The 20,022-nt window shown below is 47.4% G+C and overlaps 1 protein-coding gene across 1 annotated transcript; it reads left to right on the top strand.

Moving 5' to 3' along the window:
* The first annotated feature begins 3,423 nt into the window (after positions 1-3,423).
* On the top strand, positions 3,424-19,437 carry ELOA (elongin A). The gene is made up of 11 exons (XM_080800128.1): positions 3,424-3,572; positions 8,403-8,459; positions 9,297-9,403; positions 10,783-11,971; positions 12,335-12,449; positions 13,211-13,366; positions 13,473-13,570; positions 14,521-14,701; positions 15,023-15,134; positions 15,801-15,979; positions 16,870-19,437. Exons 1-11 carry the CDS (start codon positions 3,498-3,500, stop codon positions 16,929-16,931), a joined length of 2,331 nt encoding a protein of 776 aa, XP_080656254.1. The 5' UTR covers positions 3,424-3,497; the 3' UTR covers positions 16,932-19,437.
* Positions 19,438-20,022: the final 585 nt, after the last annotated feature.

Below are 20,022 nucleotides of genomic sequence, written 5' to 3'. Positions count from 1 at the left end.
AGTGGAGAGTTTAATCCACCTTCAAGGCAGTCTGTGAGAGGTATGGATTTCGAATCTTAGACCATTTCCTGGAGGGGGCCCTCTCCACTTGCATTGCTGTATTTGAGGAAGGCAAATCCAGCCTGTGAAACCAAGAAAGATGACATCCCTAAGTAGATAACCAACTGAGCATGTTTGAAGGATGTGGAACAAAGATGAATGTAGTCAATTCAGAAAAAAATGAGCCATTGGGGAAGAAAACAGTGGCTATAGCTGTGCAGAATGAAACTGCCCGGATGGAGGTTTTATATTCTCCTTTACAGCAGAATGCAATATTCTCTTAACCAAAGCAGTGAATTTCCCCCAATAATTGCTGCTTTAAAAAAGAGGGAAAAAAACCCCTACTGTATACCAGTTGCTTAACATAACATATTAATAAGCTTCACACGAAATATATAAAGTAGGAGGAAACAGTCTCAGCCAGTGTAGGGAACCTGACCAGGAGCCACTGTTAGCACTTCTAGAGTTGGGGACTGGGCTCAGGTGGTCACCGAGCATCAGCCCTCCATCCTTTACACTCACCATCCAACCAACCTCAGATGCTGCTTCCCTGATAAGATAGAGTGGCAGGACCCAGACCAGGAGAGGTGCAAGGGGGAGGTCCATCCATCAGTCGTCCTCCCTCAACACATGGTTCAGCCCACGGAACCTCCCCTAACGTTCCATGAAAGGCAAGGACTCCTCTCCGCTGTTGAGGACAGGATATTTGGTTGTTTTTGTTTGTGTGTTTGTTTTTCAGTGTTTTAAATGACTCTAGTACCAGTCAGCCCGAAATTGCTCTTTTCCAAAATTAAAATACCTTTAAGTTATTTTCATGATAGGGGCTCAGTTGGTAGAGCATATGTCTGGATATTGGGGTTGTAAGTTCGAGCCCCACGTTGAGTATACAGATGACTTAAAAATAATAAAATCTTTTAAAAAAATCTATTTTCATTATAAAAGCAGACCCTACTTGTTGCAAAAACTCAAAGTGTGCCTCGCAGAAGATTCCCATCTTTCTCCCACAGTATAGCCTTAAATTGCCTTCTGGGCAGAATGAGATGGGTCTTTTAATTCCTCTCACGGGGGATCTATAGTGTAGGTAAGAGAGCTAGGGAGTCCCCCGAAAGTTTTCAGATGATAATCTGGGCTGGCCTTAGTTTAATAATAATTAGTTCAGTTTTCAACAAACCTTCATGGAATGTCACCTGTGTGTTGGGTGTTGCTGATCTAAGATGGACAAAATAGCCTCTGACTTTAGGGAACTCATTCTGGTGTGTTGGTTTTTTTTTTTTTAAGATTTTATTTATTCATTTGACAGATCACAAGTAGGCAGAGAGGCAGGCAGGGAGAGAGGAAGGGAAGCAGGCTCACTGCTGAGCAGAGAGCCCGATGCGGGGCTCGATCCCAGGACCCTGGGATCATAAACCCAAGCTGAAGGCAGAGGCTTTAACCCACTGAGCCAGCCAGGCGCTCCTCATTCTGGTGTTCAACACCCTGTGTAAACCAAGGATTGCAATGGTAATCCCTAGTGAACATATGCAGAATACCATTTTTAGGACGGGTTCAAAACTTTCTCTTTAATAAGAATGACACATAATTTACTAACCAGAGAAGTATTCATATATTCAAGCTTAAGAGTTCTTTACTTTGCAGGTAAGCCTGGCCTGGGCTGACATAGACGGGGCAGAGGAGTGGGGTGCACCCTCCCCAGTCATCCCTAGCAGCATGCATTGTTTCCTTTCAGTCTGGTTGTTGAGATCTCCCTAGGTAACATGCGCAAAATGTTCCATGTGCTCCGAGTATATGCCAGGTCGGTTAGTCAGCAATTCTGCTTCAAGAATAGGCCTGTTTTCCATTACACCAATGGTACATTTTCAAAATGGAAGGAATTTAAAATGTAAAAGCATTTGCTGTGGAGAAGAGGGAGACTCGAGGACCAGGACCAGAATCCAAGTCTCCTCACACCCAATTTGATGTCTTTTCTGTTACACCCCACGATTGAGTCTTAGGGCACCAAGTGGGTGGTCATTAATCTTGTATGGACTTTTTATCCAGTATTGATTATATCATCTCTGTTGTGCTGTGCAGCAGATTTTAAACTGAACAGGTTGGTCACTGCACTTGAGAAACAGAAGACTCAGTTGATTCTGAGAGGGGTCAGTTGCAGAGGGAGGGATGCCAGGCTGAGGGGTGGGAACATAGCTGGGAGGGCTTCTCAGCATAGTGAGTGAATGAACGCTCATTTGAAGAAACTATATATGTATATATATATAGAGAGTGCCTACTATATATATATGTTTCCCCCCTCCTTTGCCCATAACTGGGATCTGGAAGAATCTCTGGGCTTTTTCCCTCATTGGGCGAGAGGGTGAGAGGTCAGGCTAAGTAAATTGCCAAGTTGCTGCTGGAGATTGGATTAGGATCTAATCTGATCTAATCAACCCAGATGTAATCAATGCTGACATTTTTAGTTTTCAACTGTTTCCTTGTTCTTTTGCTAGATAATTATAATATTATTTAGTGCTTCTAGGATGATGTCTTGGGCTGGTGTGATTCAGGCCCTAGTGCTTCCGAGGAAACAGCCATTCATCCGTTCACTCAAGATGTTTTTATTTGGCGCCTATGTACCGACATTATTCTGGGGGAAAATGAGACACACAGACACAGGCTCACTACTATCTCACGCAGCTAGGCTGTTTGACTTTTGGCAAATCCCTTTCTCCTTCTGGCCCTCAATATCAGAGATGGGCCTATTCAGAGATGGCCCCTCACAGTGGACCTAAACCATTTAGATTCAAATTCCAAGTTCATCTCTTTCCCGTTGGGTGACCACATACAGGTTAATTTGGGCTCCCGAGCCTGTTTCCTTATCTGTAAAATGGGGACAACAGAACTCGTCTCATCGGGTTGCGCTCAGGGTGAGATAAAGACAGCCCAGCCACTGGCGCTTCGTGCGCTCAGCCCGGGTGGTCGCTGCGGTTCCCCTCGGCCCACTCCCTGCGGGCGGGCGGACCCCAGACCCGCTGACAGGTGGGAGGCAGGGCGTGGGGAGGGTAGGACTGATAAAGCCAGTGTCCGGCGCGGGGGCCGCATTCGGTCTTGACTGGACCGCGGCGAGGTCAGCTCGGCTTGGGCTCCGAGCGCCGAGGACCGAAGCTGCGGGGCCCGGCAGCGCCTAGCGCGGAACCCGCGCGCCCGCACCACGCGTCCCAGCTCCTCGCGAGCGGCCGCCGAGAACCCGGCCCCCCACCCTCCGACACCCCCTCCCCCGGCCCTGGGGGCGGGGCCTGCAGCCGGCTGCCCCTTCCCTCCTCCCGCGCCCCGCGCCCCGCGCCCCGCGCTCCGCCCCGCCGCCGCCGAGGCCCGGAAGGGGCCAGTCGCTTCCGTCTCCGCCGGGGATGCACGGAGGGCGGAGCTGCGGCCCGAGGACGCGACGCGAGCCCAGTTCCGGCGAGGAGGCCGCGCCAGTGACAGCGATGGCGGCGGAGTCGGCGCTCCAAGTTGTGGAGAAGCTGCAGGCGCGCCTGGCCGCGAACCCGGACCCGAAGAAGGTGAGAGAGTGCGCAGCGCGGAGCGGGACGGGCGTTGGCCGCGGCGCGGCCCCGTAACGGTCGCGGGCCCGGGCGCGGCCCCTTCCCGACCGGCCGGGGCCGCGGGGGCTCGGACCCGGAGCCAGGCCCCGCCGGGCTGCGGCCTGGGTCGGCAGGTTCGCGGCCATGGGCCGCTGCCCGCGCGGGGCAGGGGGGCGGCGGGCCTCCCGGGCCCCCGGAGCCGCTCCCTCGGCGTCCCGGGCCAGCTGCTTCCCGCGGGCGAGCCCGCGGGAGCTGGTCCTCGCCCTGCGAAACGCGCCTGCTTGCTTGGTGTCTTCGGATGTTCGTCGGAGGGAGAGGGAGCCGGTTCTGCTGTGCTCCGGTGGAGTCTAGGCTCGGTGTGCGGTCCTGCGTCTCCGAGAGACGTTTTTAGGGCTTTCGGACTTGATCGCAAAACGTGGACCTTTTCGCTTTCTCAGTAGATCCCCTTTCAGAACAAAACAGAATAACCCTCGCGTCCCCTAGCTGTACGTATACCTAAAAACTTGGGTTGCAGTCGGAACAACCAAAACAAAAAAGGTTAGAAGTTGCCGTTCGATTTCCTTTCGGCCTTGATAGAAAGGTAAGAGCTACCTTTTTTCGTTGCTGCGAGTGATGGGCAACCATTTTTAATTGTACTCCGCTTTTTTTTTTTTTTTTAACTGTTTTTGTTAAGTTGAACACATTCCTCTCCCCTCCCGACTTTGTTTTATCCAGCTTCTCGGTGTCTGGGAGAGTGTCTGGATGTTAAGAATTTTTTTCTTTTACCGAACTACACTGATGAAAACACTTGGGTGTTAGACATTCTCTGGGAGCACTCTGGCTCAGTGTGCACTTGGGAGAGTTGGATCTCTGAGCCCCAGCGTGCCTTCTGAAGAGGAAGTAATGGAGGGAGCCAGACGAGGTGAAGTGGCCGTGAGATTTGAGTTCTCATCCATGTACCAGACATGGACGTTTTTTGCTCCGTCTGTTTAAACAGCTCACTGGCCTCTTCCTAGAACCCAAGTCAGAGGGGAAAGCCAGGCTTATGGGAAGTGCTCCGTTGATATTCATCACCAATCTTTACAGGGTTTTTTGTTTGTTTGTTTGTTTGTTTTCTGAAGGGCTCCTTTCTCTCTTCACCTTGTTCCCAGCCTGTCACAGATGAGGTTTTCCCCCTCTACTTCTAAAGGCTGTGCAAAGCATCTCACCATCAGGCCACTTTTTAACTCTTCTCGTGTATAACTAGAGCCACTTCTTCAGGAATTTTAGTTTTAAATCTGAAAACTTAAATGCTTTTCATTCTTTGTTATTTATTTCATTGCAGCTCCAGTACCTAGTGGCCAGATGCATTTACAAGTTTCTTTTTACAATAACCCTTTGTGGAATCTAATAAATGGTCATTATTTTTTTTCTAAAAGATTTTATTTATCAGCGGGAAAGTGTGTGTGTGTGAGAGAGAGCGAGAGAGCGCGCACAAGGCGGGGGGAACAGCATGCAGAGCAGGCGGAGCAGGCAGAGGGAGAAGCAGGCTCCCTGGAGAGTGAGGAGCTGGATTCGGGACTTGATCCCAGGACCCTAGGATCATGACCTGAGCTGAAGGCAGCAGCTTAAACGACTGAGCCACCCAGCATCCCAGTGGTCATTATTTTTGAGCACTGGTTGGTTGTCCTTAACACTGTAGGTTTGTGAGTGATTTTTAAAACCTTAAAGCAGTATTATGTTCTATTCCTTCCCCTACCAGTCTGGTCTTTAATACTATAAGGTTAAAAAAAAAAAAAAAGGATCAGTTAGTATCTGTAGTCATTTTCCCATTACAGTTTAAATTTTGAAGTAGTCTTTCTAGTAATTGATGTGCATGAAATTTCAAATTAGGAAAAGGTTTGTTGGGATTTCATCCTACTTGAATTATTAGTGATCATTATGACTACTTGGGCTTTCACTTGCCAGGTAGCAAATCATCCTAAACTTCTGGTTTTGCATTATGAAGATGAGAAAATGTTGGGAGATTGTTTTTGCAAAGGGCAGAGTAGTTGACATTCAGAAGTGAGCTAACTGCAGAGGGAAAACTGCAAGCTGGCACACCGGCTTTCTTCTCAGCCTTGTTTTAACCCAACAAGCTCCCACAGGTTGTTCTTGAAATTACAAGATGATTATATGGCAGTAATGAATTTGCAACTAACTCATGACTTCAAACCATTATTAGCCAAAGGACTGATTCCAGACCTATGTTCATGGATTTCCTTGCATTAAGTGTCGGCATTTAACTGTGACTTTGTTGTAGCTCTAAGTCCATCAGTGATCTGGACTTATTTGGGGAAAGGTATCAGACCAGGGTCACTTGGATCCTACTATTTAATTGGAAACCAGTTTTTATGGGTGGTAGAGTTACTTGCCCTGTGTTACATTTTGAATGTGAAAACTACCAGGAACACAGTTCGATAGCAAGTGGAGAACAAGGGGTCAACATTATGAACATCTTTTGCTCTTTGGCTTGAAGGAGTGCAAAGGACAACTGAGATTCCTGAGTGTGTACCATTTGAATGTTTGGCATTTCTCAATGAGCTGTTATCGGTTCTTGCAGACTCTGCAGTTGGTCCCTTGGTTTGATAACAGCAAGTTCCCACCTACCTGAAGATGCCCACAGTGCTTTTACCTTGTTACTGCTTTGTACTTTCTTGAACCTCTTTGAAAATAGAGAGGCTCTGAAGCCCTTTTTCTCTTATGTTGTGCTAAGTCACTTTGAAATCTCCAGGGTTTTAGTTTTGTCTGCTTTCAAGTCCCCCTCACTAACCCAAAGCAAAGCAGAAAGGCAGCATTTATACATCCAATTAGTGTTAGGCTTTGAGATGAACACTCCCTCCATGACTTCTGGCCCCTCCTTATATGCTGGCTTTGTAGAGGTCCTGGGACTCTCTGTCCCATGGTGACCTCCTTTACTCTGTGGACTCTAAACCATCCAGCAGTGTAATACTGAGGAAGAGCTCCTCTCCTTTGTTTCCAGGCACATGAGCTCCTGTTCTATTTTCTTTTCCTGTTTTCTAAGGATAGTGTTGTGCTGGATGGTTTCTTCCGTCGTTGTAGTTCATGCTGTTGTGGACACACCTGACTTACTAACTCATTCGTCAAGTTACCTAACCTTACTGGGCTTTTTCCATATCTGAAGTGGGGAGAAAAATATCTACTTTATGGAGTTGGCTAATGAGGATGAAATAAGGTAACGCATGTAAGAACTTAGCGTAGTCACAGACACACAGTAGGTGGTCTATAAATGCCTTCCAGGGAATGGCATTAGCGGAATTTTTAACCTTTACAATGATCCTAAATTTTCCTCTAAGAAAAGGAACTGGCATTCATTTTTGCACCCATAGCTTGAGTGACAAGAAACACATAAATTTTATCCTGAGTTGGTTGGTGGTGGTGATCACATTTGAAGTGGAGGATAATTTTCATTCAGCTATGAAGGTGAAACTCCCTGGATATACTACTTGGCTTCTCATTTGTTCCCAGCCAAACGAGATTATCACTTGTGATCTAGTTGCTCTGCTTAGAGATGAAGTTCAGTAATTATTGAAGTAGAATGACTAGAAAAACACATTTGCTACTCCACCTAATAGCAATATGGCATACTAATTATAGCCCGGGCTGCACATGGAAAAAGAACAGATCTTGTTATCTGGTGCTTTAAATGTGAAAGTAGTCACAGTTAATCTATTTTGAACTATTTGTACTTTGCACCACTCCTTGAATGGTAAGTATGTTTCTACACATGTAAACATTTCCTGAAAAGAGGCATAGCCAGTCAGGACTTTGGGTAGGAATGGAGTAAGTAGGAATTAGCTGGGGACTGTCTGGGTGATGATCAAGGGTAGACATTTGAAGAGCTCACAGTTGATGAATGAAATGATTAATAATCATTTATTTAAAAAAACAACTTTAGTGAGCTTTTGTAATGTTCCAGGCACTATGGGCAAGGACTGCACGTGGTTTGTCTCTGAATCCTCACAGCTTGTAAAGTTGTAAAGAGACAGGATCAGTTCCTATTTTGCAGATGAAGTAACTGAGGTTCAAGCTGTTAATGACTTGCACAAGATCTCCCAGCAGGGAGATGACAGGACCAAACTGAAGCCTGTCTCTGACTCCGGAACTCTGTCTCAACAGCTCTGCTATCCTGATTTTGACCTAGTTTTAGGACTCTAGAAAGGAAATGTGGTCAATCCCAGATCACTTTTCTAATCTAACCAGACATTTTGTGTTCACAATTTGTACCAGCAAACCTCTGATTCTGCCAACTTGAAATTGGTCTTGAAATTCCCACTTGAATCAAAAAAATCCCCTAATTCTGCTAAACTGTGACTCTTTCTGGAAACAGGATACCCTTTTCCTAGAGAAACCTCTTCTTCTTTTCACTTTCCTCTGTGGTGGGTCCACGGGTGATTTCCCTAAATCAACATCTTTCTCAGAAATTCTGTCTCAACTGGAGCAATGATAGTTGTTGATGACTTTTATTAGAGTTGGTAGGTTTGGTTCTCTAAGTCTTCCCCCCCCATACCCCCCACCCTCCACCCTCCATCCCCTCCCCGATGTTACATTGTAGTTGAAAGCAGGGAATCTAAAGCCACAGACCTGAGTACATCTGGCCCTTCTTGCATCCTGGGGCAAGTAACTTAACTTTTCTGAGCCTGTTTTCATGCTTGTAATATAGAGATAATAACCATACTTATTGCTGTACAACACATAGAACTCAGTAAGCACTTAACCATCGTATTATTATTTGTTCCAGTGAATGTTATGAGGTTATAGAAATTAACATTTATTTTATTCTCTCTGCAGCTATTGAAATATTTGAAGAAACTCTCCACCTTACCTATTACAGTAGACATTCTTGCGGTAAGAAGTGTTAGATATTATATAACTATATTCCATCCCCTTCCCACTGGAGAGATTGTACAATAAGTTTAAAAGCATGGGCTTTGAAAGTGAAAGAAACCAGACACAAGGCCACGTATTGTATGGTTCTATTTAGGTGAAATGTCCAGAATAGGCAGATCCATAGACGGATGGTAAGGGGTGGGGGAAGTGGGGAGGAACGGCCTTTCTTTTTAGGGTTATGGAAATGTTCTGGAACTAGTAGTCATCGTTGTGCAATATTGTGAGTGTCTTGGAAACCAATAAACTATATACTTTAAAAAGGTTAAAATGAGCTTTGCGCAGTGACGGTATTACAGCCAATTAGGTTTATCCAAGGTGTGATTATTGCTAATTGAAAATAAAATGGTTAAAATGATGAATTTTATCTTAAAATTAAAAAAAAAATTAGCTTTGGCATCAACTAGTCCTGGATTCAGATCCAAGTTCTATGACTTTAGGCTGTTCTTCCATGTCAAACAGACCAGATTCCTGCCTCACAGAGTTACTGTGAGGACTCACTGAGATTTGTATGCAGAAGCTCTCCGATCAGTGCCTGACACCTGCTGGAATCACTCTTGTTATTTATTGTTACAGTTGTAGAAGTGTTTTAATACACTGTTTTCCACTTCTGAGGTTGGTGTGCTTTGCTACTGTGTGTCATTAGAGGTTTGAGGCATAAACACAAAGTAATTTTGTACTGAGACTTGCAAGGTATGTTTTAGGAAGGAATTTCTCCAAGCAAGGGGCCTTACTTCCTTAGAAAGTTGTTGAGCGAAGTTCTACAACCCTGTAACAATTCTTTTGTCAAATCTGCAGGAGACCGGAGTTGGGAAAACAGTAAATAGCTTGCGAAAACACGAGCATGTTGGAAGTTTCGCCAGGGATCTGGTGGCCCAGTGGAAGAAACTGGTTCCTGTGGAACGGTAAGAACATTATTCTGTAGGTTTGTTCAACTTCATGGTTAAATCTGGTACTTGGAGTGTTTATAGACCCTTCTTATTTATAATATTTATTTTGGGGGTGTCTGGGTGGCTCAGTCCGTTAAGTGTCTGACTCTTGGTTTCGGCTCAGGTCATGCTCTCAGGGTCCTGGGATTGAGCCCTGCGTCTTTCCAGCTCTGTGTTCAGCAGGAGTCTGCTGGAGATTGTCTCCCTCTCCTCCCTCTGCTCCACCCCTGCTCATGCTCTCTCAGTCTCTCTAAAATAAATAAAATCTTTAAAAACAAATAAATACAATATTTATTTTGCCTTGATTATAAAAATAATCAGTGATCATTACAGGATTTTTAAAAATACTAAAAAAGAGAAAATAGAAAAAAAATTTCTTACAGTTCTGCCATCCAAACAGAAGCATTATTAACATTTTGATATGTTTCTTTCTACCCTCTTTTTATTTTTAATTAGATTTACTTTTTTAAGATTTTTATTTATTTGAGAGAGCAGGGAGCTGGATTTGGGGCTTGATCCAGAACCCCAGAGATCATGACCTGAGCTGAAGGTAGGCGCTCAATCTACTGAACCACTCAGGCCCCCTACCCTCTTTGTAAAAGACATTTTTATATAGTTGTGAACAAACTATATAAACAACCACTCCTTTTTTTAGGTAACAAGTTAAATATGTCCCCATGTTGAAATTTTCTTTTTCCAATTTTTTAAAAGATATTATTTATTTGAGAGAGCATGAGCATGGGCAGAGGGACAAGCAGACTTCTTGCTGAGCAGAGAGCCCCATACAGAGCTTGATCCCAGGACCCTGGGATCATGATCTGAGCCCAAGGCAGACGTTTAATTAACTGAGCCACCCAGGCTCCTCTGTGTTGAAAAATTTTTAAACATTTTTCATGTCCTCAAGATATTTGATCTTGGGGCGCCTGGGTGGCTCAGTCGTTAAGCATCTGCCTTAGGCTCAAGTCATGGTCCCAGGGTCCTGGGATCGAGCCTCACATCGGGCTCCCTGCTCATTGGGAAGCCTGCTTCCCCCTCTCCCACTGCTTGTGTTCCCTTTCTCGCTGTGTCTATCTCTGTCAAATAAATAAAATCTTAAGCGGAAAAAAAAAGATATTTTATCTTTTTGTCCTGCAGTTAAATGCATCATTTTCTGTTTTTTGAATTATTTGAGTTTTCCCAGTCTCAAACCTTAGTTGAGTATCTTTGAGCTCTTCCCAAGACCTTGTTTCTAATTCTGCATCCTTTTCATCTCTTTTTGTGAGTTCAGGTTCTGTGACTTTGTCCTCTGAACAAGGATTACACTGAGATTTATATCTGCTCTGTCTACTTTTTTTTTTTTTTTTTTTAAATTGTAGAAACACTGAGCCTGATGAGCAGGACTTTGAGAAGAGCAATTCCCGAAAGCGCCCCAGGGATGCGGTTCAGAAGGAGGAGGAGATAGAGGGAGACTACCAGGAAAACTGGAAAGCCTCCAGTAGCCAATCCTATAGCCCTGATCACAGGCAGAAAAAACACAGAAAACTCTCAGAACCCGAGAGAACTCACAAAGTGTCCCACGTTCCAGAGAGGAGAGATGAGAGAAAGAGGTGCCATAGAGTTTCACCGGTTTATTCTTCAGACCACGAATCTTCTGATTATGGCCATGTTCAGTCCCCTCCATCGTCTGCCAGTCCCCATCAGATGACCATGGACCATTATAGATCCTTGGAGGAGGACCACGAGCCCTTTGTTCCACACCAGAAACCTGGGAAAGGCCATAGTAATGCCTTTCAGGACAGACTGGGGATTAGTCAGGACCGACACGTGGGAGATCCCCAGGGGAAAGGGGCTGTGAGTCAGAACAAGGAGCACAGATCTTATAAGGAAAAACGTCCGTTGGATGCTAGGGGAGATGGGAAGTTGTCTTTGAGCAGAGAGAAATCACACAAGGCCATCTCCAAAGAGGAAAACAGAAGGCCACTCTCAGGGGATAGCACAAAGGAGAAGCTGCCCTCCAGTGGCGTCAAGAAAGAGAAGGAGAAAGAGGGCAGCTCCAAGAAGAAGTTTTTACCACCCTTGGAAGTTGCTTCAGACAACCACCTTAAAAACAAGCCAAAGCACAAAGATGCAGAGAAAACCAAAACGGACAAAAACAAGCAGAGTCTCGACAGCTTAGACATAGGAAAGGGGGCGGGAGACCCGCTGCCCAAGACGAAAGACCGGGTTTCTAACAACCTAAAGACTTCAGAAGGGAAAGTAAAATCTTCTCATTCAGACAGAAAGTCTGTGGGCTCCCTCGCTAAGGTCGAGGAGGCAGAGATGGACGATGAATTTGAGCAGCCCACTATGTCTTTTGAGTCATACCTCAGCTATGACCAGCCCCGGAAGAAAAAGAAAAAGATTGTGAAAACTTCAGCCACCACTCCTGGAGAAAAAGGACTAAAAAAAAAAGATTCGAAAAGCACGAATAAAAGCTTGGACTCAGTTCAGAAATTACCTAAAGTGAATGAAAACAAGTCAGAGAAACTTCAGCCAGCTGGAGCCAATTCAGCCAAGCTGAAAAAGGTAAGCCCTTCGGCCACTTGGTGGCTTCCCAGCTGGAGCATCTGGCCCCATAGAGCTCCCAGGACCTATCCGCCTCTGTTCCGCTTGGCTGGCTTTTACGTGGCTTGTTGAATTTCAGTTTCCAGGCCTCTCTGGCAGGGCAGCTGGCCTCTAAGGTGCGTATTTCCTGCATTTGTTCTATCATGCTGAGCCTGTCTCTCCATTTCCTGCCTTCCGTGGTATCAGACCTAGCTGGCAGCCCCTCTCTAGCCCGGGTCTGCTTGTGAAGTTGTCTGCCTCGTCCACACTGCGGGGAATGGGCTGTAAGGCAGAGAGTGGTGCTCTTACACAGGGGCTGTCCGCTCACTGGTCTTGTCTTTGCAGGTCCCCATGGACTCCTTGCCAGTGTTGCCAGACCTCCCATTACCCATGATACAGGCCAATTACCGGCCACTTCCTACCCTGGAATTGATGTCCTCCTTCCCACAAAAGCGAAAAGGTAATTTTCTGCATCCTTTTTTAACTGGAAAAAGATTTTAACAATTTATTCACGGTATCCTTAAGATTTTGGTGCACTTAATAGCCTCCCCGGCTCTGGAGTTTGATGGCCTGGGTTTAAATCCCAGCTCTGGCTTCTACAGGTTCTATGAACTGGGTAATAATTTCCTTAGACTTCAGTTTCATGTGCTAGAAGTGGGCACGGTCATGGTATCTGCCTCACAAGTCTGTTCAGTGGATTAAAAGTGATGATGCTGGTAAAGCTCTTAACCTGGGTTTTCCCACATAGGGTGTGTTTGGTAAATCTTAGCTGTGCTGTTACTAGCTGCCCTTTATTCTATTATGTTCTGCATGAGCTTTTTATCTTAAAAAAAAAAAAAAAAAGTTCTGAATAGCACAAGAGTTAGAAGCCACATGTAAGTGTCCCTCAGCAAGAGACAATCACTAAACTGTAGTTCATCTGCACAGTGGCCTCCTGTACAGCTGTGATAAGTGTGGAAAGTCTGTCTGATACGAGATGATTTCTAGAATACAGTAAATGAAAGAACAAGGACAGTGGGTGTTATTGGTCAAAATGGAATAAAGTGCACATTTGTTTATTTTTGCACAGACTTGGAGGAATACACAAAACTGGTAACATTGGTTGCCTTTGAGAAAGGGCACTGGGAAGCCGGAAGCTTTGGAGGGGCGAGAGAAAGAGAGCTCTCCCTGTAGAGCTCAGTGCCCTTTGTAACGTGCAGTCCTGTCTTCCTTGCCCTGTAGCGCTCTCTTCACCCCAGGAAGAGGAGGAAGCTGGATTCACTGGACGAAGAATGAATTCTAAGATGCAGGTGTATTCTGGCTCCAAATGTGCCTATCTCCCCAAAATGATGACCTTGCACCAGCAATGCATCCGGGTACTTAAGAACAACATCGATTGTAAGTCACATGCTTTTCTCCTGCTCTTAAACACATTGTGGCACTGGGACCTCACCATTGGGTGGCTTGGCCAATATTCAACACTTTCACCTCTGATTCTTTGCAGCAATCTTTGAAGTGGGTGGTGTCCCGTATTCTGTTCTTGAACCCGTTTTGGAGAGGTGTACGCCTGATCAGCTGTACCGCATAGAGGAGTACAACCACGTGAGTATCCTGTTTGGGGCAGGGAAGGCCATTTTCTGGTCTGTGTCTCCAGAAATAGTTTTGCCTCTGAGTCTGCAGTGGGTGAAGGGCAGGCAGCAGTGGTTGCTCCACTGTTCTGGACAGGCTGGTTTGCCTGCAGGCCTTGAAACATGCATATTTTTAGCACCTGCTCCTGGCATCCAATCAAGATGGGCTTCAAAAGGAGCAGAGAAACACTGCCCACCCTTCTCTTGCCCAGTCACAGAGGGCAGGGGAGAATTCCGGCAGCACAGCCTTGGGAGCCAGGGCAGGGACAGAGCTTTGTGAACCAGGGACAGGCGTCTGGTGAATATAAAAGAGCAGAGGGACACCTGGTGCCTCAGTCAGTTGAGCAGCTGACTCTTAATTGCAGCTCACATCATGATCTCAGGGATGTGAGGTCGGGCCCCACGTCGGGCTCTGTGCTACGCACGGAGCCTGCTTGAGATTCTCTCTTTGCCTCTGTCCCCTTCCCTCCCCACTTTAAAAAAAAAAGAAGAAAGAAAACACAGATTTGCTAGGAGTCTCCTAGAGATGTCATGGTGTGACCAAATATCTTTCTGACAGTGCTGGGACACAGCCATTTGGTTGCATTAGGGAGCTGTCTCCAATTCTGGGGGTTCATTTTGGATGGGTCATCATCTCAGTCCTCCCTGTCACTGGTTTCCTAAAGGAAGGGCCTGGTCTCAGCTGGTTTCTGGATCATCTTCTCTCACCCCACAGTCCCCCAGAAGCTGGCAGTATAGCACCTCACGTTTAACAGTTCTTTAATATGGTGATTTTTTTCTTCTAGAACCATGGTATTTTAATATAACACTACTGCTGCGAGGACCAAAAAACCATGAGGAAGGTGGTCACCCTGAAGTGATTAAGATGGAAAAGAGCTGTGTCAGAGTGCTTGCATATAAATGATGCCCTGGTTCTGATTTTAGGTATTAATTGAAGAAACAGATCAATTATGGAAAGTTCATTGTCACCGAGACTTTAAGGAAGAAAGGCCTGAAGAGTATGAGTCGTGGCGGGAGATGTACCTGCGGCTTCAGGATGCCCGGGAGCAGCGGCTGCGAGTGCTGACCAAGAATATCAGATCTGCACATGCCAATAAGCCCAAAGGTGATGGGCGGAGGGGACCCCGGCAGGACGGGGTGGGCTGGTGAAACACAGAGCCCTGGGCTCCTGTTGACTGTGGGGCCTTAGCAGGCCGGGCTGAGGTTGCCTCCAGGTCCTAAATCTGTCTTGCTTGTGCAGAAATGGGGCAGGGACGAGCTGTATCTTCTGCCACCACACATACTGTCTAGAGGGATTTTCAGGGTTAATAATCCCCTGGCTTTGGGGGCACCTGAAGAGCCTTTATCTCTTAATAGTGTAGATCAGTAAAATCACAGTAGCATCTCCGCTCAAAAAGGAGGTACTGATGTCCCTATTTCTCATCAGGCCGACAAGCAAAGATGGCCTTTGTCAACTCTGTGGCCAAACCGCCTCGTGATGTTCGACGGAGACAGGAGAAGTTTGGAACCGGAGGAGCAGCTGTGCCTGAGAAAATTAGGTAAGCTCTTGGCAGCTTTAGGGTTTCTGTGTGCTCAGGGAAAAGAGCCCCAGGAGCTTGTCATTCGGCCCTACAAGGCAGCCCAGGAGCAGGAAGCGATTCATTTTTGGGTTGAGAGCATGGCCTTGCAGAGTGGATTTTGGAGGCCGACCTTGGCCAGCTCAGCCCTTGACACTGCCTGTCTTCCCCGCCTTCCCCCCAACCTCCGCCCACCCCAGGCCTCCACGTCTGTGACTGCAGTGTTGGCAGTTAATTATTCCTGCCGCTCAGGGGGTTAAAATGAAATGGAGATCAGGACCTGGCTTCTGGAAGACACGCCCTTGGGCTTTCCCTTTCTCCATTTAAACAAACCAGGATCCTGGGGCTCGTGGCTGGCTCAGTCATTGGAGCATGCGACTCCTGATCTCGGGGTCATGCATTGGGTAGAGATTACTTTGAAAACAAAATAACAAGAGTAAAGCATGCTGCTGCGAGGACTGCATAAGCTCAGTCGCACTAGCATTTCAGATTGAGCCGTCCTCTGTGTCACCATCAAAATCTGGGGCGCACGAGTCGGCTGCACAAAGCCAGCGGACGGGGTCTTCCCCAGACAGGCCAGCCCCGGGCTGCTGGTGCAGAGGGCAGATGTCTCACGCTCGGGCCTAACCCGCTGGCGCTGTGTTGCAGGATCAAGCCGGCCCCGTACCCCTCCGGGAACAGCCATGCCCCATCGGCCAGCGGCAGCGGCAGCAGCTTTAGCACCAGCCCGGAGGAGCCGGCCTACGACGGCCCAAGCACCAGCGGGGCCCACTTGGCTCCCGTGCTCAGCACTGTTTCCTACGATCCTAGGAAACCGACTGTGAAGAGTAAGTAACTTGGGCTTCATGCTCAGGGATCTCAGAACCAGTGTTTGAGGCCTTTGGGGTCCCGGCCGCTGCATCCTGCTCTGTGTGCTCAACGAGGCTCATGTCCGAGGCTCTGGCCGCAGCTTCTCTAAATGCCGGTGCCTCCTTCCCCTGCTCTGTGCCTGATGCGCGAGTATCTTCCCGAGAGCGATCGTAGTGAATATTCATCTTGGCATTCTCTTTTTTTTTTTTCAAACCTGAACATAAGCCTGTTTCACCAGGCAATAACGTGGGGTTCATAACTAGTACTGTTAACTGCTGAGTGACCCTCCGTCTGGAAGGTGTATGTCCAAATATTTATTTTTTATATCTAGTTGCATGTATTTTTGTATTTTATTAAGTGTGTTATTACCATAGACTATGTCCAGTATTCTAAGGGGGTTTCCTCCCCTAAAAGCAGGCTTGTGTATTCACACCAGAGTCCCTGGGTGGGTAGAAGTCCTGGCGTGAGCTTTTGGCTGTGCTCAGGTGAATCACTTAGGAGCGCAGGCCAGCGTCCTTAGGTGGGGTCTACCTTGAGCTCTTCTTGGACCTGTTGCTGCCCTGGGTGGAGGCGACTGAGAGGGCTGCTTTTTGCTGGTTTGGGTGCTGGTGAGGCAGAGTGAAATTGTGTCTGAGAACGGCCGTGAGAGTCGGAAGGCAGTGAGTCCCAGTTCTGCCGCCTGCTGCACAACCGGGGGCTTGCTGAGGTGGTCGCAGGTAGAGCTGGGGATGGTTCCAGTGGGCGCTCGGGAAGCCGAGCTCCGTGCTGCTCTTCTGCTGTGCTGGGAGAGGAGAACCGCGTACCCTTTGTCTGCTGGTGCGGAGCTTGGCCTTGACGGTGTGTGTCTAAACTATTTCTCTTCTCACAGAAATTGCCCCAATGATGGCCAAGACGATTAAAGCTTTCAAGAACAGGTTCTCCCGACGATAAACTGAGGACTTGCCTGGGAGACGAAACTGGCGGGGAGGAGTACCAGGACAGTGGGGGTTGGGGAATGGAACTTCCAAACGACACCAGGATCCTTTGCTTGGAGGCACCTTTTGGTCTCGGAACCCCGCCCGGCCCGCAGGTGTTGCCCCTGTGAGCCTGTGTGCGCCGCCACAGCCACTGCCTCCCGGCCTGGAGAACACTTCAGAATTCTGAAGAAGATGTGAAGCCTCAGTCTTACTGAGGATTTTAAGGTCAATTATACTTTTGTTGTTAATTAGCTTCTTTGTAAACTATAAGACATAGTTTTAATTAATAAATATTGCCCCCAGATTGTATTTATATTACCCCAGTATTTTTTTTTCTTTCTTTTTTTTTTTTTTAGGTCCTCTACCATACACTTATTTAGCCTTTTATTTTCAGGGTCCTTTATTAAAGTTAGATAAAAACCTAGTGAAAGCCATTCCCCTGTCCCAGATCAGCCTCCCTGAGTGGACTCTGGTCCAGAGGGAGGCGTCCTCAGAGCCTGTGTGGTGCCTGCTGCACAGAGGGCCAAGAGTGGGTCCTGGGCTGCCTGTCCTGGAGGGGCGCCTCAATATAGAGACCGGAAGTGTTCAGGGCAGACCCCTCTCCTCTGAGGCCCTTCTCAGTGTTGCTTTGAGTTCCTATGCAGGTGCATCTCTTTCTTCATTAAATAGTATTTATTAAAGGAGGTTATTTGTAAAGGTCTAGAGTCTTTTCCCCACCCTTTTTGCCAGTTCCCACTTTTTAGAGGCTCACTAGAGGACACAGAGCCTTGGGGGATCGATTTGCACAGAACCCCAACATTTTTACGATTTACAATTTCTGATTCAAAACTTTAGGGACTTTTTTTTCCTCCCCTGTTTTTCCTTCTCCCACTAGCAGGGGGAGCACACATGGCAGGGCTTTCTGTGCCCCCACCCCCCATTCAACTAAGTCTAAGAAGCCAGCACTTTAATCTCCTGCTCCCTGTGAACTGCTAGCAGAAGTGAGTGGTTTTAAAAGTTGTAATGCTGTGTTCAAAATAGGTTTTGTTTTGCCTTTCTTTAAAAGATAAGATCATGTGATTGAAAGAGCACAAGAATTCGCTATGTTTTGCAGAGAATTTTGCAGATGAAGCGCTCTCTACTTTTTAAGTGTTTAAGCCAGAATTTGAGGCGGGGGAATGGCCAACTTAGGGAAAGTGTCTGAGCTGTAGTGTCAGGACGGGGGAGAGCCGCAAGGACTCCCACTAGGTTTGGGGAGGGAGGCTCACTATCAGGCTGACACAGGAGCAAGATCAGCCCTGAGGAGGGCAGTGTCAGTGCCCTTCTCGGCTGTGGACAAGCGCCAGTCTCGCAGGAACCCACTTGGTTGTGACCCAGAGGGAAGGACGTGCTGTATACACTTTAGGTGCCCGTCCTTAAGGTGCTTGAGCGGTAGGCGGAGGGCATGGTTCACAGGACAGCCTCAGGAGCTCGGCAGTGAGTCCTCTTGACCAGCTCCCTCACAGCCCAGAACAGGGAGTCCACTGCTTTTAACCGTCCTGCAGACCTCGGGCTGACTGAAGATTCCAGAGTGAGCAGAGACGCTGTGCGGCCAAAGCTGCAGTATCGGGTGTGCATGGTGCACAGGCTGCCTGTTGCAGCAGGACACGAGTAGTGCCGTGTTTTCATCTGCTGTGTTTCTGAAATGGGTAAAACACTCTCTCCTGCTTGTCTGTCTTACCATTCCACCCCCAGCCCTGGCCCGCTCCGCAAAACTGGCATCAGGAAGCCTCTTCCCTAAAGCCAAATGAACATCGGGGTCGGGGCCAGACAGCTGTGGCCTGGAATAGCTCCCTGCGGGTGTCCACCAGCTCGAATTTGTCTCTTAGCTGTGTGTTCAAGTCTTTGTCATTGAAACCAGTTTTTCCTACTGCAGATTCAGTTGTGCAGGATCTCATCTCCTTTATTAGGAGTTTTTAGGCAGGGAGGGAAGGAAGGACACATTTGTTCGTGCCACCATCGCCGCCCATTTTTAGCACATACAGGTTTTTTGATCTGCCCTGTTTGCCTAGAGCCAGATCTTTCCCTCCTCCCCCTCCGAGCGTGTCTGCATCAGGGATGTGACTTGGTGAGAAGAGTAAGGAGGGCAGAGGAAAAGCCAAATTTCTGAGCAACCTTCTCACCTGGTTATTGAAGTGGCTGCAGAGCAGACACACAGGATGATGTCGAACTTTTGGTCTCATTTGTGAAAACGTGTGCAATTGTTTTCCTGTGCTACACTACATACAGATCACCAAATTACAAATTAACCCTTTGTGGTCCTTGGTGTAATGAGCAGTTTCTTTGGGGCTTTCTCTTTCCGGGAAGTGGGAGGGAAAGGAGCAAGGTATCATCCTGCTCTTCATTTGTATTTTGGTCCCAAAATGTAAATACAATTTTCTATGTTACTTTTTTGTGGTAACTACCAAGATGAATATTTTAATTAGATAAGTTATATGAAAAGGAAGGAAAATTCCATGTCTAAATAAAAAAAAAAAAAACCCATATACTGTGGTTTCTTTCCTTTCTCCCTTACTGTGTCTGAGAGTAGCAGTTGGTCACCAAGTGTCTGGTTCCTGGGCTGCGTGGCAGAGAGCTTTCTCCCTGGACGGGGCTCTTTAAAGGATGTTGGATTTCTGTAGTGAAGTGGGACTGGGGATGGGCATTGGGGGGGCGGGGGCGCGCGCAGGGGAGAACCCTTGAGCAAAGGGAGGAACCTCAGATGACAAGTACCTCCTGGGACTGAGACATTAACCTCGTATTACAAGCAGAAGCTGGGGCTCAGGGGGGAGATCATGCAGCCCACCTGCAGCAAAGGAAAAGGTGAGAAACCCAGGTTCTCTGGCTGCGGAGTGGGTACCACTCCACCTGTCAGTGCCTCGGGCATGTGAAGGCCCCAGGTGAGTCTCCTCTGTCTTCAGGGACTTCCCAATGAGAGCATGATGACAACTGGCGCAGAAAGGTCATGTCAGCAAGAACTTCAGGCCCTGCCCATTGGCCCTGGCTGGCAGGAGCTTCAGCCGCTGGCTAGTGGAGGCCGGGGCTTGGCTGCAGCCTCCGCATACATT

Source organism: Martes martes (genome assembly GCF_963455335.1).
Source record: "Martes martes genome assembly, chromosome: 4".
In the NCBI taxonomy this organism is placed as follows: domain Eukaryota; kingdom Metazoa; phylum Chordata; class Mammalia; order Carnivora; family Mustelidae; genus Martes; species Martes martes.
Note: the sequence above shows the minus strand (reverse complement) of the source record. Positions and strands in the feature narration are given on the sequence as shown.